This window comes from Heterostelium album, assembly GCF_000004825.1.
Source record: "Heterostelium album PN500 unplaced genomic scaffold PPL_scaffold1, whole genome shotgun sequence".
Classification (NCBI taxonomy): Eukaryota; Evosea; class Eumycetozoa; order Acytosteliales; family Acytosteliaceae; genus Heterostelium; species Heterostelium album.
The window spans coordinates 174,092-191,702 of record NW_008805063.1 but is presented as its reverse complement, the minus strand read 5'-3'; the positions used below and the strand labels follow the sequence as shown (position 1 = coordinate 191,702).

The 17,611-nt window shown below is 33.5% G+C and overlaps 4 protein-coding genes across 4 annotated transcripts; all 4 read right to left on the bottom strand.

Annotated features, from left to right (window-relative positions):
• Positions 1-31: 31 nt before the first annotated feature.
• Positions 32-3,287, bottom strand: PPL_00153 (CAATT-binding protein; the record flags this gene model as incomplete). The annotated part of the gene is made up of 6 exons (XM_020571192.1): positions 32-592; positions 664-952; positions 1,016-1,656; positions 1,729-2,407; positions 2,516-2,756; positions 2,843-3,287. 6 exons carry the CDS (start codon positions 3,285-3,287, stop codon positions 32-34), a joined length of 2,856 nt encoding a protein of 951 aa, XP_020438466.1.
• A 368-nt stretch (positions 3,288-3,655) lies between these two features.
• PPL_00152 (uncharacterized protein) lies at positions 3,656-4,609 on the bottom strand (the record flags this gene model as incomplete). The annotated part of the gene is made up of 1 exon (XM_020571191.1): positions 3,656-4,609. The coding sequence occupies one exon, from the start codon at positions 4,607-4,609 to the stop codon at positions 3,656-3,658; it is 954 nt and encodes a 317-aa protein (XP_020438465.1).
• Positions 4,610-4,911: 302 nt separating this feature from the next.
• Positions 4,912-5,770, bottom strand: PPL_00151 (uncharacterized protein; the record flags this gene model as incomplete). Its single annotated transcript, XM_020571190.1, has 4 exons — positions 4,912-5,036; positions 5,101-5,189; positions 5,272-5,546; positions 5,636-5,770. The coding sequence occupies 4 exons, from the start codon at positions 5,768-5,770 to the stop codon at positions 4,912-4,914; spliced, it is 624 nt and encodes a 207-aa protein (XP_020438464.1).
• A 143-nt stretch (positions 5,771-5,913) lies between these two features.
• lvsD (BEACH domain-containing protein) lies at positions 5,914-16,576 on the bottom strand (the record flags this gene model as incomplete). Its single annotated transcript, XM_020571189.1, has 14 exons — positions 5,914-5,942; positions 6,279-7,080; positions 7,216-7,396; positions 7,727-11,568; positions 11,665-11,799; positions 11,874-12,134; positions 12,237-12,265; positions 12,439-12,992; positions 13,071-13,187; positions 13,643-13,716; positions 13,788-13,874; positions 13,962-14,692; positions 15,303-15,345; positions 16,571-16,576. The coding sequence occupies 14 exons, from the start codon at positions 16,574-16,576 to the stop codon at positions 5,914-5,916; spliced, it is 6,891 nt and encodes a 2,296-aa protein (XP_020438463.1).
• Positions 16,577-17,611: the final 1,035 nt, after the last annotated feature.

Genomic DNA, 17,611 nt, shown 5'->3' with positions numbered 1-17,611 from the left:
ACTATATTAAAGAAATTAATTATTTTATTATTTATCTCTTTCTCTTTTTATCTTGAGATTTCTTTCCTTTTGGTGCTTGTTTGTTGGCAGCACCCTTTTTCTTGCTATTTCTATTATCCCATTTACCAACATCTGATGGCTTGAATTCTTCGAGCATCTTTTCGAATTCGTCGGCATCCATAAAAGAGGAAGAAGATTTCTTCTTTTTCTTTCCATCCATCTCGTCGAAATCGGCATCCAACAAATCGTCTTCTCCCAAATCTGGTAGTTCACCATCATCTTCCTCATCTAAATCGTCTTCATCACCGAAATCTGGTTGAACAAGTTCATCATCCTCACCATCCAAAGCTTCATCATCTACTTCTTCATCTTCATCTTCCTCACCAAAGTCTGGTTGTATGAGTCCATCTTCACCAAAATCTTCATCGTCATCATCAACTACCTCTCCGTCATCTTCTCCGTCAATGGCATCTTCATCATCTTCAAACGATGATCCTGCCTTCTTTTGTTTCTTCTTGGTAGCACCTGCAAAAGTATCTTCATCTTCATTGAAATCATCTTCCTCCAAATCTGAATAACTATATTCTCCATCCTATAATATATTAATAACAATTGTTGTTAAACATCAATAACTTTTTTGTTAAAAAATAATAATAAACTTACCAAATCATCATCATCGTCATCATCATCTTGCATTCCTTCAAATTGAGCCATTTCATCTTTTTCACCTGGCATCATACCACCTGCCAAAGCAAGATCCAATTCATCATCATCAACAGCAAAACCAGATCTATGTGTATTTTGACCTGGCATCTTAACCTTTGATGTTTCACTGTAGTATTCTTCAAGATATTTATCAAGACTGTCTTGGAATTGATTAATGACATTCTTGCTTGCATCTGTAATTCTAAGTTCACCAGTTGATCTAATCTTATTTGATGGATTGGAAACGCTATAAAATATTATAAATTAATAATTCTTTTTTTTTTTTTTTTTTAGGAACTTTTTAACTTACACAAATTTCTCTAAGAAAGCAGGCAAAGTAAAGGTTAAAGATGGATTTCCTTTGAATTGAATTGGTTGCTTGTTCAACAAAGTATCAGCGAAAATTTGGACGGATGGATTGAAATGATCTTTGAAAACCATTAACTCCCATAAACATGTGGTATCTGCATGAGAAAACTGTGGATCACGTTTGATTGCATCATACTCTATTTTGTTTTCAACGTTTTCCTTTTCTTCGGTGGTAGCGGCGGTAGTAGTTTCAGATTCTTCAGTTGTTGTTGTCTTTTCTTCTTTCTTATTTTTCTTCTTTTCTGATTTCTTTGTGTTGTTGTTGTTGTTATTATCTTGTGATTTATTGACTTTAACAGTACTGTTCAACTCTGCCTCTGGAGTGGAGATAATATCACCAAGCTTTGGAACCTGTTGAATGAGAGTGGAAATCATCAACAAAACACCTACAATGAACGAGGTCTTTTGGATACTAGCATATTGCAGTGCTCTCTTAATCATTGCTTTGGATCTAGTGAGATTGGTATCGTTCTTGATCGATTTAAAAATCAAATTGATCAATGGAGTCTGATCGAATTGACCAATGAATTCTTTTCTTGCCAATAATTCATAAAGTGCTCTATAATATCTATCTGTAATATTCTTTATATAGAAAATATATTATTAATAAAATTGCAATTTGTTAATTGATTTGATTTTGATTGAACTAGTTACTTGATTTGTCTTTTTCATTTCATAGATGAGTGCAAGTGTCATGATTGCTTTGTTTAGTGAAGCGTGATGAGAAATCATAAAGATGGAATCCAATTGATCTTCAAAGTTGGAGATTGGAATCTTTGAGACCTCCATTGCTTTACGGATACCACGAAGAATCAGTGTGATAATGGTGGAATTCACTTGACGCTTGGTCACCAGAACATTGAAGAACGCCAGATAGATAGAGATCAACTTGGAGGAGACCTCTTTGTCTTTGATGTCATCGAGTGGTATGGCGAGGTAGAATCGCATCGCGTTGAACTGTGAGAGATGCGAGATGTTCGAACGATAGAGGAATTGCTCGACCTCACGAATCACCACCGGCTTCATTCCGGGGTGAACGTAGATGATCTCTTCCAGCAGCTCCGGCACAATCGAAGCGTTCTTACGGTCGTTGTCACCGAGCTTGTTAACCAACAGCGTAAGAAGAACGTCCTCCTGCTCCGGTTTCTTCATCAACAGACCATGAAGAATACGAATGGTTTTCTGACGTACCAGCGTAACAGAGTCACGCGACAACTTCTCAAGGATCTGAATGAACAGAGTGTAACGTGATTTCAAGAGATCCTCAAAGAACCATTGAACTAAATCGTCATCCTTTACATCCTTATCAAATGGTTGTCTATCAATGAATCTCCTACAAAAGATTAATAGTTTAACAACAAATAGTTTATTGTTAGTTCAATATTATGTTTTAACAAATTGTTTTGTTTTGTTTTGTTTTGTGTTTATTGATTGAACTTACTTTAATTTGTTATTTGGTAACAATGTACTTAAAAAGAGATCTTTCAATGTGGTCAATGATAACTCACGTTCACGTTGTGATTTCTTTTGAACCAATTGCAAGAGAATGTCGAGACTTGCCAATCTGAACATTGGTGCCTGTCTAACCAAAAGTGAAATAGAAGAGGTTCTATCAGTTGCTGTACCAGTATGTTGAAGTTTCTCTCTCCATTGATCATCTCTATTTGCTCTTTTTCTAAATTCTATGAAATTATTGATAATATTATAATAAATAATAAATTGATTAATGTGATATATAATTTTTAAATAGTAAAATCCAACAACTTACCATCCAAATAAGATTTACATCTTTCAGTATATAGGGTAGCCGCTCTTGTATAAATTTGTTTCAATTCATCGTTAGTGGTATTAATGATTGGTTGAATGACAGGTACATCTGGAATCTTTTCAATTTTAACGGTGCTATCGAGAGTAACATTTTCCTTCTTAACAACTTTTTCTTCTTGTTTTTCTTTTTTAACTACAATCTTTTCATTCTTATTATATTGATTCTTTTTATTAAAATTATTATTATTATCTCTCTTATTACTATTGTTATTATTCTTGTTATTATTATTGTTGTTGTTTGTTGTAGTTGTTGTTGTTGTTGTTGGTTTCTTATCACCACCGAACCAACCAATCTTTGAAGCTACACCAGTCTTTTGTTTCTGTTCTTGTCTTCTATCATAACCTTGTTTATCATTATTATTATTATTCTTTTGATTTCCTGCCATTATTATTTTATTTGAATTCTAAATTCTATAAAGATTAAATCTTTAATTAAATAAAAGCAAGTCGATGAGTATAATAAATAATATTAAAAAAAGATAGAAAAGAAAATAGATTTAAAATAAAAAAAAAAATGAAATTATAATTTGTCGTTCGGTTTTTTTTTAGTTTTTTCGCAATCAAAAAAAATAATTATTTTTAAATATTATTATTTTTTGTCATCATCAATATCAATTAATTATTAGTAATAAACTAAACAAACAAAACATTGGATTAAGGATTATTTGATTATGTTATGATTTGATTTTGATTATCGTTTTGTTTTGTTTTTATTTTTAAATTATATGTTAAATGTTTGTTGTTCGTGTTAGTTTCATTTAAAACTTGGCATGTAGATTGTCTTGTCGATTACGGTTATCGAGTGATCGTTGTCGGTATCTACTACAAGAGTGTGAATTTTCCAATCAAAGAACCACGATGATCTCTTTATGAATGTGGCGTATATGTATCCTTGTTGTGCACCACCGTCGAAACCTTTGAGTGCTTCCTCCTCGGGCAGCTCAACGAGTACTTCGCCCTCTTTGAGTGGCTGCGGTACGTATCTGTCGATCGGAATGGCGAGGTATGCCTCGCAGTCGGTGCCACCCTCCTTGATGGTGACGTATCCCTTGATCGGTCGTTCGAAACACTGTGTCCAAGACAACGGTTGAATCTTGCCACCGAACAACTTTAGAGTTTCATCGCTAGCGTTGACAGCTCTCATTGCCATACGATAGGGAAGCGATGATCGCAAGTGTGATTCGTAGAACAAGAATGTAATGGTACCGCCCAACACCGTGAAAAATGAACCCCACTTTAATTTGGAAATCAACTTTTCTTTGAATGTTCTTTCTTTTCTCTTTTCACCTTGTTGTTCTTGTTGTTGCTGTTCATCACCTTCTTTATTCTCATTGTTATTGTTGTTATCTTGTTCTTTTTGTTGTTGTTGTTCTCCTTCTTTAATTTCTTTATTCTCTGTTGTTTGTTGTGGTTGTTCTTGTTGTTTATTTAAATCTACTAATATTTCATTTGGTTGTTGTTGTGGTTGTTGTTCTTCTACTTTTTTAGAAATATCAATATTCTCTGTGGTAGTCTTTTTACAATATGATCTTTTATTGATAAAAGATAAACTATCGTAATTCTTTATAATAGTATTGTTGTTGTAGATAATATTATTATTTATTAAAACATTATTAAAATTTGAAAATCTAAATACGCTACTACTACTATGACTATTATTTAAACAACATCTTATTGTTGATTGTTTTGATATTAATGATCTTATCATTATTAAATAAATATATTTATTATTATTATATTAATACAAATGAATCAATGAATTATTATTATAATAATATAATGATCAGTCAAAAAACACTTTCGCTTTATTTTTTTTTATTTATGCCAACTGTCAATGACGAAATCGACCGAAACAAAAACTAACTAACCAAAATAGTTTTCACCCTCAAAAGATTATGATTAATATTTATATCTATAGTTATTATAACTTATTTCTACCTTTTTAACATGATAGACTACTATAATTTTAAAATACAATTCTATTTATTTATTTTATTTGATTTCTACAATTTATGTAGATTTCAATTTGTTGTTTGTCGGTTTTTTAGATTTATTAGATGATCCACCGAATAGTCCAACGATATAACCAATGAATTTACTGACAATACCAATTAGAATAAAGAATATACCGGAAACTAAACAATAGATAAATTAGTACTAAGATTAAACTTTGTGGTATTGATGAAACACAATACTTACAGAAAAATATATATTTAAAGAGGTCAGCCCATCCACTGATGAACAATAAATCATTCATATGACTTTGTAGTTTATGTCTCATTGGCATTCTAAATAATCATCAATTCATTCATTCATTAGTTAATTAATTAATTAAATTTATGTGATTGTTAATCAAATGATAACACTTACAATGTTAAAACTACATAGTGAATATAATTCTCTGATAGATCACAAACTAAATAGATAAGTGGTAGGAACATTACGAGTTTAAATACTTTCAAACCCATAATAGGATAGGTAAATGCCATTAGTCCTAGTTGTACACCTGTAATAACGAATGGCAGTACAATATCGTAACCATTGGTATAAAATGATTGGTATATACTCAGCTCATAAGAGCTCATCTTGTTTAGCACCTTCATTGCTTCTTCCGGTGTATATCCAAAAATAAAACTATCTAATAACTAATTAGTTTCAAATTTAAATCAATTAATTAATAATCAGCAAGCAAACATCAATCGCTTAACTTTGAACTAAACTTTTCGATACATACAGGAGCACTTGTAATTTTATCTTGAACATTAACACGCATATTATAGACAGTGAATACACCGATTGACGCTAAAATGAACATAAGTACATAGCTTCTAAAAGCATACGCCAAAGAATCTGTTACTCCAAATACCATGGTACTTTTATAACTTTACTAGTTTATTAATCGATTGAACTATATTTGAAAATCGACTTTGTATTGTACAATTTATAGAAAAAAAAAAGTCAACAACTTCACTAAACTTAGTTAATGTAATTTAAATTGTCTAATTTTGTGGTCTAAGATTCACCATGAATCATCCACACACCTTTTTTTAGAAAAATAAAAAACAGTGCTAATAATAAAACTGATGATGTATTTTTTATGTGTTTTTAATATGTTTCTGACTCTCGATGAATAAATAAGAAACATCAGCAGTTAAAAAAAGATATTTATTAATAGCTATTAGTTAATCGTTAATCTGAAATAGTTCTTAATACATTGTCATCGGTATTATAAATTAGCAATTGACAGCTTTCCAGTAGTACAAGTAATGATAGTTGATTCATGTTGTTGTTGTTGGCGGTGTTGTTTTTGTTGTTTGATTGGTTGTCTTGGTTGGTTTGGTTGGTTCCTGCCATTCCGATGCCATTGACCCACAGACAGAAATCGACGATGACATTGCTGTTGATGAACTCAGAGAGATTTCTGACATCAAAGATATGTACGATATCGAGATTCAGTAGGTCACGAACAACAATCTGATAGCCACCGGCAGTCAGTAGGTATCCAACACTACCATTGCTAAGTGCTCTTATTTCCACAATCTTTGTGATGACCGGTTGAATATCAGAGGAAATCGATTGAATTGGATAACCATTAATTGAATATCGATAGATTGTATGTTTTTCATTTGAAGACGATGATCCACTTGATTCGCCATCTTGTTGATCGTCATCATCATCATCATTTCCTTCTTCAACATTACCACTACCATTACCACTGCTGCTGCTATTTGAGTGGAATAGAATTGATCCATCTTCAGTGAGTAGTAGATTGTTAATCGGTAGTTTATGAGGATGTTTAATTGTTCTTATGTATTGTCCTTTCTTGATGGAGTGAACAATGATGGTTCCGTCTTTGCTTCCGGTGACACAGATGTCGTTGTCAATATCGAGTGCAATACTTGTGATTCCATAGTCGTGTCCACGTAGAACGTGTTGTGGTTTGAGTGAATAGTCATCTTCGTTGAACATCCAGATGATGGCAGTGGTATCGTCACTGCCAGTGACAACATAACGTTGCGGAAGTGAAACTCCACCGACTCCACAACGGTCACCACGATCCACCTCGTTGTAGACGATACAGGTGATCGGTGCCTTGTGACAGAGCGATCCAACAATCAGCTTACTGTCGTTGTAGATAGCATAGAGAGTGTACTCGTACTTACCACTGGCAAAGAGGATCTTGTGATTGTTTGGTACTCCACAGTACGGTTGTCCAATTCGGGTGCGTAGCGAGCTCGAGATGCTTATGGGGTGTTGATTGGCATTGAGTTGACTGATGATCGAGATGGGGATGATAGAGGAAATCGATGATACCGGAACGTTTGAGGTGTTGACAACACTGTTGTCGTAGCTAATCTTTAGGTATTGAATATCGTTGTTGGCACCAACGATCAGCACACGATCGCCTTGCTCCTTGGAGGCGTATCCACCGACGTTGGCATGCACCTGTCCGAATCCAATTCCACCGATTCCACTGCCGCCAATCGACTGGCTACTATACATAAACATTCGAATCGGCGAGAACGGAATCGATACCATTTGAAGTGGACGCAACATCTTTATCATGGATTGTCGGTTCATCATTGGCTTGGGAGGATCACGCGCCACATGCGGAGTCATGAATAGCTGCGAGGGTGTCACACCAAAGTTGTTGATCTGGACACGAGTTGCTTCACGCAATATTGTGTCTTGCATGGCACCGATGTCTACACTACCCTCATAGGTGAGATAGTAGAATACATTGTGGGCATCCAACGCTTCTTTACCGCGCTGTTTGTAACCAAAGATAAGATCGACCCAAAGATGTAGATTCTGTGAGACATACTCGGATTCCAGAGCCATACGATTCAACATGGTAAAGTGGAACGGTGTTTTCGCCCACGGCGGAAGAACTACATCGCCAAGCGATTTTCCATTTTGTTTGACACCAAAGTGGATCGAGTTGCTATTGATAAGCAGCTCGGGCATGTAGAAGAATTCCGGCGTCAACTCCTTGACATCCGACGAACTGTTGAGACAGTTACGCCAGCAGTCTACGATGGAATCAAACATACGATCGGCGTGGTCAAAGTGTCCCGATTGCAACTTGATGAAATGCGATGTAAAAGGTTCGGCACGCATCAAAAAGAACATAACCGAGCCACTCGAACTATAGTGAGTACCATACATGAAAGCGGGAATCTCTTTTGGGCACTGTTGGTAGCGCTCCATGAATAGCTCCAATCGCGTTGGATTCAGTGCTCCTATTGGTTTGGACAAGTCACGATAGCTAGCGGGATTGTTCAGGTCGAGTTGCTCAGAGCTATAGTCAGAGATAATCCACGGGAACACCGGGTATTGATTCAAATCGTTGTAGGATCGACCGGCAATCGTATTGAGCGTCATAAGATACTCGAAATTCGAGATCTCTCTGCGCTTCCAGCGTTGAGTGGGATTGAGGAATTTGAGGACGGTTTGTTGTGGCGATGTTCGCCCGTAGTCAAAGAGCGATTGTGAACTCTTGAAACATACATTCGGGTCGCAGATACTGGCAAAGTGTTTAAACAACAGGGCAACGACTTGTGCCGATGGGAAGTTGATGAATATCGATTGTCTGTCGCTAAAGAACAACTCAATGGCGGTTGGGAGCAATAGATAACGACGGTGTTGTACACCAATGAGTTTACGACAATCGTAGGCGCGATCTTTCAACTCCGATTGTGGCACTGGATCCTCTTGTACCGTTGAGCTGGCCGACAACAGCATTTGTTTGCTCTGGAAGAGAATGAGTTGAACACGAACATTCAGCATCGGACTAATAATCTCACCGACAGTACTGTAAATCTGTTTGTCTTGAGCAGGACTACTTTGAATCACTGGCAGTATCGAGGTGGAAGTCGAGGTGGAAGTTGTCATCATGTTGTTGTTTGGAATGGACATGGTTGAACCGAGTCCACCACCAGCCACTACAGACGCCGAAGAAACACCCCCGCCGCCAATATTATCGGTGAATCCATCTGCAACCATACACCACTCGCCATTCTCATGTGCTTCGTCCAGCACTATGTTACCGTCCTGCTCGTCGTCCATCTCAAATCCAACCAATCCTTCATTCTCAATGGAACTAACCATATTGTCATTGGCACGTCTAACTACTTTTCTTAATAGATCTACTTCCTCTTGTTGCTGTTGTTGTTTCTGTGAACTGCTAGCCGTCGGACTTGTCACCGCAGACGTCTGGGGGTTGCTCGGGCGTAGCGCTGCACCCTGATGATCGGAACCGTTGAAATTCCGCTTCTGAACTCTAAACTGTCGGTATGCATTCTCGTGGTTATGTATCTTCCAATAGTGTCTCCGGTTACTGCTGCTCTCGGCTGCACCCCAAGGAGTGCGTTCCCTGGTGATTCTCTTGGCGCTATGTTTCGACTGCTTCTCTTTCCACAACCGCTGACTCTCCAGATACAACTCGTATTGATTCCTACGCTGGAGCTCATTGATCTCCATCTTTTGCGAGACTAAAAACGATTTGTTCCAGAGTTTTTGAAGTTTGTAGTTGATTGTTTCCTGCTCCTTCTGGTAGCCAGACTTGATCTGTTCGACGACCTTGCTCTTCCTGGTCAGAGTGTAGGTCGATGAATGATTAGCATTCTCATGTGAATCTTTGATCTCGTGTAGCTTATCGAGCAGCGGTATCTTAAAGAGCAGCTTCTCCTTGAAGTATCGGAGGAATTCGCTGTGTTGATCGCCAGCTTCATTGAGAGAGGCAATCGAATGGACAGCAAAGATATTGCTGGTGTTCGTTGATTTCGAACCCTCCATATCGTAGCCAATCGTCTTACCGATGGAATCGGCCAAACTCATGACAGTGGTAGTCGGCGAAATGAAATTATCAATCAGATCACCATAGGTTTTCAGCAATGACTTTAGCAGTGATACCATGATGGATTGTGTCTTTTTCAGAATGGGATCGTTGTGATGATCACGATATCTACGAATGATATTGATGAGAATCGAAATGACCCACATGACATGCTTGACCTGCTCTCTCTGATCGCGCTCACTCGCCAGAATCGTTTGTATACGAATAGAGTTTTTCGAAATGATTTGATCCATCTCCTCAGAGATAGTTGGCAATCCCCAAACCCTAATAATAAAACTTCTTTCATCTTCTTCACTTGATAACAATTCATTAACACCATTATTGTTCTTGTTGTTGTTGTTGTTACCACTGTTATTATTGTTGCTACTTTGTTGTTGTTGTTGTTGCTGTTGTTCAAAACCTCTTTCACCGTAGAAACATGTCTCTGCTTCTTGGAATATACACATGATGAATCGAAGAATTGTATTGATTGAACTCTTTGCCTTTGAAGATCCACTACTGATATCAATGGTTGGTAAGTCGATATTGTTGTTAAGTGTGACAATGTATGGTGATGCCGATGGCGTTGTTCCAGAGGATGGAGTTGAAGAAGGTGTCACACTATTGTTGTTACTACCAACACCAACTCCAACATTAGAATTGCTACTGTTACTATTACCAATAGTACTGTTACTGCTACTGACACTGTTACCAACAACAGATGTAGGTATTTTCTGTGTTTGTATAGATTGTGTAAAATCAAAGATATCCAATAGTTTTGCGACCAATCCAAAGTCTTCCCATTGCGATTGAATGTTTCGATGTGCCAATATATTGATGGTATGTGAATATACGAAATCCTCGATGATCGATATCAGATTGACATAGTTCTTGAGAACTACCGATTGGTTTGAAGGACTCCTTATGTCCTGTTCCATCTTTACCAAACACTCATAGAATATTCTACGCTCCAGAGGCAAACCACTCGGAAGCAACGTTGAAATCCAAGCCTCTGTTTCCTCAATCGCTTTCCAACCATCCTTCTTTGCAGTGCATTCATTCAACAACAACTTCAAAATACCTGTGATAATCTCTTTGATTCCCGAGTAAAAAGCACGATTTGAATATGAACTACTACTAATCTGTAATTGTTGTTGTTGTTGTTGTTGTAGCTGTTGTGAACTACTATTAGTAGTTGTAAAAGTTGTAGTTTGTGAATTGTTATTGTTGTTACTATTATTGTTATTGCTGTTAGAATTAAGTAATATTGATGTTGGAATGTTATTATTGTTGATGTTTATGGTTGGTGAAAGTGAGGGAGATGACCAAGGTGGTGAGGAAGGTGTCGATGGTGGAGATGGCCACATTGCAAGTAACCAAGTCTGCCAGTTGCTACACTCCATTATGGTGATGCGAACGGTTGGTATATGTTTAATGCACAGTGAAATCTCATTGAGTATCTGCTGCTGTAGCGATGCCGACGCCCGAGAACCCAATATACAAATGGCTTGCAACGCATGTACGTTGACAAAGTCAGAGGTACGCTCGTGGTCACCGACCAGATCCAACAGCGGTGAATTCGGTGTGTCGGCGAGTGTCGGTGAGATCTTATCGACTACGATCTCGGCGAGTGCACGATACAACAGATCGGTCAGAGGATACTCCTTCAACGACTCTACAATCAGACCGACGGTATCCTCGCACAACACCTTTGATTTCGATTGTTTCGCCAGCTTCGATTGATACTTTCCAATAATCTTTATAATCAACACTTGAATATGTTCATTATCTCTCTTTAACAAACCATATAACGGTTTAATATCTCCTGCCTAAAATTAACATAACAAACAAACAAATATATATATGTTAGTAAAAATATTATTGATATTATTAATATCAGTAACAAAACAAACAACATAACATACAGCCTCAAAACTTGTTAAGAATCCTTTTGCACCATAATGCAATAACTTTAAGAATATTGAAAGTGTTTCAATTATTACTATATTATCACAAGTAGAATCCTGTACAAATTCTATTAAATCTTCGACTTCTGGTATCTATAGAATGTTAATGTTAATATGTTAATATGTTTGTTTTGTTTTGTTTTGTCTTATTTTGTAATAATACTTACTTCTTCTTTATCATTTGAATTTGAAGTTATAACCATCTCTATCAATGTAAATATATAAGAGATGATCTCTTTTGCTTCGGTTGATGTTAATTTGTATGCATTCGATTTCGATTCGAATTGATAGAGTTTACCAGATGAGGACTTTGGCGATGTGCTCGAAGGTGTTGTCTTACTCAATCTCTCTATATTACGATCGTTCTGAGCATAGTAGAACTTTACTGAATCCAATAGACTTCTAACTGTAATATATTTTCTTATATACTATAATTAATTGAAACAAACAAATATTATGTTAGTATCTTTATATCCTGTACAGTACAACTCTACTCAACAACCAAAACCAAACAACAATTAGACACATACATTTGTATAATTTATAGTTTTATCTAATGCTAACTTTAATAAAGATACTTGTACATCTTTACTTGTATATATCCAAATATTAAAGTTAAATATAATATTCTGGTAGATTGATAATAATAATACCTCTGTTTATAACAATAAATTGTTTGTTAGTTAATCATATTAACAGATATAATTAGGTATATATATTTAGTAGACATACCATTCTTTGAACATGATTGTAATAACTCGTTGATGGCAATGATAACCAAGTTGTTCAATTCGAACGATTGAGTCACTAGATTCGATTTCATGAACTTCTCAAGTAGCAATCCCAGTATCTGAAATCCATTGGTCTTTATCATCTCTTCTTGATGTATATGATCATTCGTCAATATATGTGCAATAAATGTTATAATCGAATCGATTGTTGGATAATTTAATGATGTTAAAATAATTGATTGTTGTTGTTGTTGTGATGAAGATGGTGGTGGTGTTGGTGAAGATTGTGATAATGTTTGTTGTTGTTGTTGTTGTTTTGAATTTACTTCAAATAATTGAGAGATAAGTGGAAATAGAATCTGTGGACCACCCAAACAATAGAGTGAATCTTTAATTGAAAACGTAGAGAGTATCTTTAAACTACCGGTGGAATGAGCGTTCAACACCGAATCCGATTCCTTCTGGTGACCTACATCATGACAGATTCCACCATGATACGATTTCGGTGAGAATGAAAATATAATCTTTGGAAACTGTTCAGACAATGCCATATTTCTAAACAACAATATTGTGCAATCAATTAATAAACAAATAAAACAACTACTATTACAATCTACACATAATCTACTTTACCCTTTTTGTTGTGGTGACAACACCATGTTTGAACCCATCCTATACAACTTCTCTATCTTCTTAACTGGCAATATACCAGCGATGAAACAAATAGGTCCCATTTGACATCTTATACAACTATATTATAATAATTCATCATCATCATAATCATTAATATCAATACCATTGCTATTGTTATTATTGTTGTTGTTATTGTTTATGATGATATTTACCATTGTGATATTTGACTGTTTATTGAGGAATGAACAGTACCTATTGAGCAGGTGGTTAGTGGTTTCGAAGTGGATGGATATTTGATTTCGACGGTGTGTACCAGTTTCGAATCGATGTAGACTGTCAGTGGAGATTGCTGTTTGAAGAGCGATGTCCATTTCGAAGGTGCCTGTTGTATTACTATGTGTCGCCATCGGTTGGTTTCGAACGGTGTCTCCACCTTGGTTTCAAACTTTGAATTGATCCTTATCACCAGTTGATTGCGAACAAAGTAAACCTCTATGCCCGAACCTTTTTCATCGAGAAAACTCAGTATCCTAGGTTCGTAATTCACCATCGATTTACTACGCGATACAAACGAGTCCATATTAATCCATATCGATATTGCATAGCCTACATTCGATAGCTTACCAATTGGATCTAATAGTAATCCCTATATATATATGTGGTAATTACAATACATTAATATCTGTTATATATTATCAAATATAAACATAGACATACAGAATTCATTCCGTCGAAATTGAAAACAGAAGTCGGTGCTTTCCTCATTGTCATGGAATCCAATGTTTTTAAAAGTTGTGCTAATCCCTATTATACAAATTATAATAGATAGAATATTAGTTAGTCAATTGATTAACTTAGTATATTCTAATATTAGCTTATCTTATTACTTACAAATGATTTAAGTGAATTACTGTTGGATATGTCAAAGTATGACAACAGCTGTTTCAGTTGGTAAACAGAGATATGATGACATGCCAACACCTCTATCAGTGACAATGCACAAGACAATATACGTTCGTTATTCAACTTTGGTAGCAATGCTATTATTTCATCTAATAATACAATGTTTCTATTTATACATAATGTTGTCGATTTCTTTAATCCACTTCCACCACCACTGTTTGATGATGATGATGATGATGATCTTGTTGTTGTTGTTATTGCTGTTGATTTACTATTACTATTACTATTCTTATTACTACCAATATTTGATATTATATTATAATTATTACTACTGTTTAGTTGATTGTTTGTACTACTGTTGATAAAGAGTAGTGTACAGTTTTGTGGTGCCAATGTAAATAGTTTTATGAGTTCATCGAGTATCTTCAGTCGTGTCGATGACGATGTACCGTCGTTACTGAGCATCTCGATCAGCTCTGCAATGATATCGATGTCTCTAATCAGTAGAACATTGCCATTGTTATGTGTGCAGGTCGATGGCAACTGTCCAACCAACTGCACAAACAAACTAATCACCAAATCCGTTTCTCTCTCCAACTTCTCTGCTATACTATCACTAAATTCTAAATGATCAAATTGTAAAACATCAATCGATTTAACTCTATTACTATTATTAATATTATTATTGTTACTCATTTTCTCTTTTCTTTGCTTTCTATCTATTTTATTTGTTTATTTATAATAAAAAAAAGGTTTGTTGATTTCTATTCAAAAACAACTTTTACAAGTTGAAATATATTATTTTAATAACTATTCTCTATCTGAATATTAATTTTCATTATAAATATATATTTTAAAAATCAGTCGACATACAACAAAGTTAACTTATCAATAAAAAAAAATTGTGCTATAAAAAAAACAACTTGTTCATTTTTTGCAAATAGTATATTTATTTTTAAACTATTTTATATTTCTTTTCTCCTGTTTGTATAAAAAAAGATTATTATTTATTTTGAAAGGATAATTAATATTTTTAATATTAATTAGAAATTTTGGAGAATTCATTATTTTAGATCTAAAATTCATTTTGTGATGACCATAAAGCTCAATACCAAAAATTCCCCAGCATGAAGTTCATTTTCCTAAAAATAAACTATAACATTTTAGTCGTAGATTTACTATCTATTTTAATAAATTTATTAATTTCAAAAAAAAGTAAAGATAATTTATATTAATTTATGTGTGTATGTTGTACTGTTATATTTAGATGAGTATAATTCAAAGAATCATCAACAAATCGTGGCGACATTAATTTCCAATCAAATAAACCTTTTTGAGCTAGACATGTTGAAATACAATCGGGATTATTTAACTTCAAAAAAAAAAATGTAAAGATTTAGATATTTTTCTTAAAATATCTTTTTTTTTTTGTCAAAGATCAAAAGATTTTTAAATAAATATAAATTTTTAAAGTAAAATCTGATCTCTGGTGCTTCAGATCAACCGGTGAGTTATGATGCTATAATTATTGAATTTATTTGAAACAAAATAAAAAATTAATTTTAATTTCGATTTAAAAAATAATAAATAAATAAATAGAAATTCTATTACCTTCGAGATGTTTGATTAATTTGATTTGTAGGGAATTGGATTTTTAAATTAAAGAATCAACAATAAAAATGAAAAAAGAAAAGTCAAAAATCTACTGGGTCCCCAATGCAAATACAGAGAATTTCACAGTGTATGTCAAAAGAAAAAGAAAAGAATCAAAAAAGAGGTTAAAGATTAAAGATTAAATTTGAAAGATACTTTATGATTTCATTTCAATACTTTGATATTAATTTTTATTCCCCATTAAAAATAAAAATTTTAAATATTTATTGATATTTTCCATAATATATATTATTTAATATTAATATCTTTTTTTTTGTGGATGGATACTTATCATCAAGAAAAAAAAGTCAATATTTTTAATCAAAATATAAAAAAAATTTAATAGGATGTGGGAATTGTTATTAATACATAAGTTTCAGAAATTTTTCAAAAGTTGTAAGTATTATATATTCAATCCGACCAACCTCCTAGAATCATTCTACACAAAAAACAAAGAATAATTTATTTCAAAAAAAAATAATTTTGTTTTTATCTTAAAAATTAAAAAAACAATCAAACAAACAAGATTTATCTAGATTTGGGATTTCATAAGGTAGATATCTTTTTAAAATCCAATAATATCCTAGATTTATTATAAATCTAAAAATCAGAATATATTTTTTGAATTTTAGAAACAAAATACAGATTTTTTATATAAATATTAGATTTTTTATATAAAAATATTAATTTGTAGAATCCAGATGAATCAATTGGATGTTCAAGATCATGTTTCCAATTGATTCATTGAATCATAATGATAATTAATCATGATAATTAATTCCTAGTTCTCTACAAAAAAATAAAAATAAAATTTGTAAAACAGAAAATTATCATTATTATTTTTGAAAAACTAAAAAAACAAAACTAAAAAGATAAGCTAATAATATTTTTTTGTAAATGGTAAGTTAAAAAATAGATACACACACCCTCTGACATCATCATACTACCATTTTTAAAGACCAGGATTAAAATACTAATTAATATTTTTATTTTATTTTTTTGTAAAAAGAAAAAATCCAGCAAAGAATAAAGGATTTATTGGATTATTTTAACAAGAATCTTGATTTAACAACTTAAAAAAGAAGTGGAAACTTTAATGAATGACTGAAAGTTTGATTTCGATGAGTCTCTTTTGATATATTTGGGTTCTATTGATGAATTTGCATTTGATCACCTTGTCTATTGGTCAATGTAAGTCACCACCAAAAACACTCTTTTGAATAAATTACAAAAGAGTGTCGTTTTGATTTGCAAAGATGAGTGCAAATGAATTGAATGATTTTTTGCAATTTTATTGTATTCTATTTATTTTTTTAAAAACGAAAATCTCTGACTCATTTGACTTTTTTAGTTTAAAATTGTTTTTTATTAATTTACAAATTTCGTCATCAAAAGAATGTCAAGAAAATATGATTTGACCAAAGAACTCGACTTTCACTTGGAAAAAAGGTCGGTGATCTTATGTAGGATGGTGGGTGTGACACTCAGAGAAATCTTGAGTCTTACTGAAACCATCTTATTAATTTGGTAAGGTGGTTCAGAAACAACACCCTTTCTTTAACTTTTGACAATGCGAAAAAAAAAAACTAAAGATTTCTGCAACTCGACATCTTGATTTTTTGATCTTGGTTTTACGCTTTTTGAAAAATGCAGAAACAATTTTTAAAAAACAAAAAAAAATCTAGATAACTTGATACCACTTAAGGTGGTTATATCAATGCAAAAGTTGAGCTTTTTTGATTTTTTGGGCAGCAGATAAGTGTGTGGTCGACTTGTCAACACTCATCTTTTAGACTATAAGCTACGATACCAACTTGTATCCTCGAAGTTTAAATATCACAAAATATCAACTAAACACATCAAGATATTATTTGATAAAATTGAAGAAAAATCATGCTGCGAAAAGATTTTTGAAAGATATTTTCCAACTTTAATTAATCTTTTTTAAAAACAGGTTGGAATCTTTCACAGCTTGAGCCGGATTA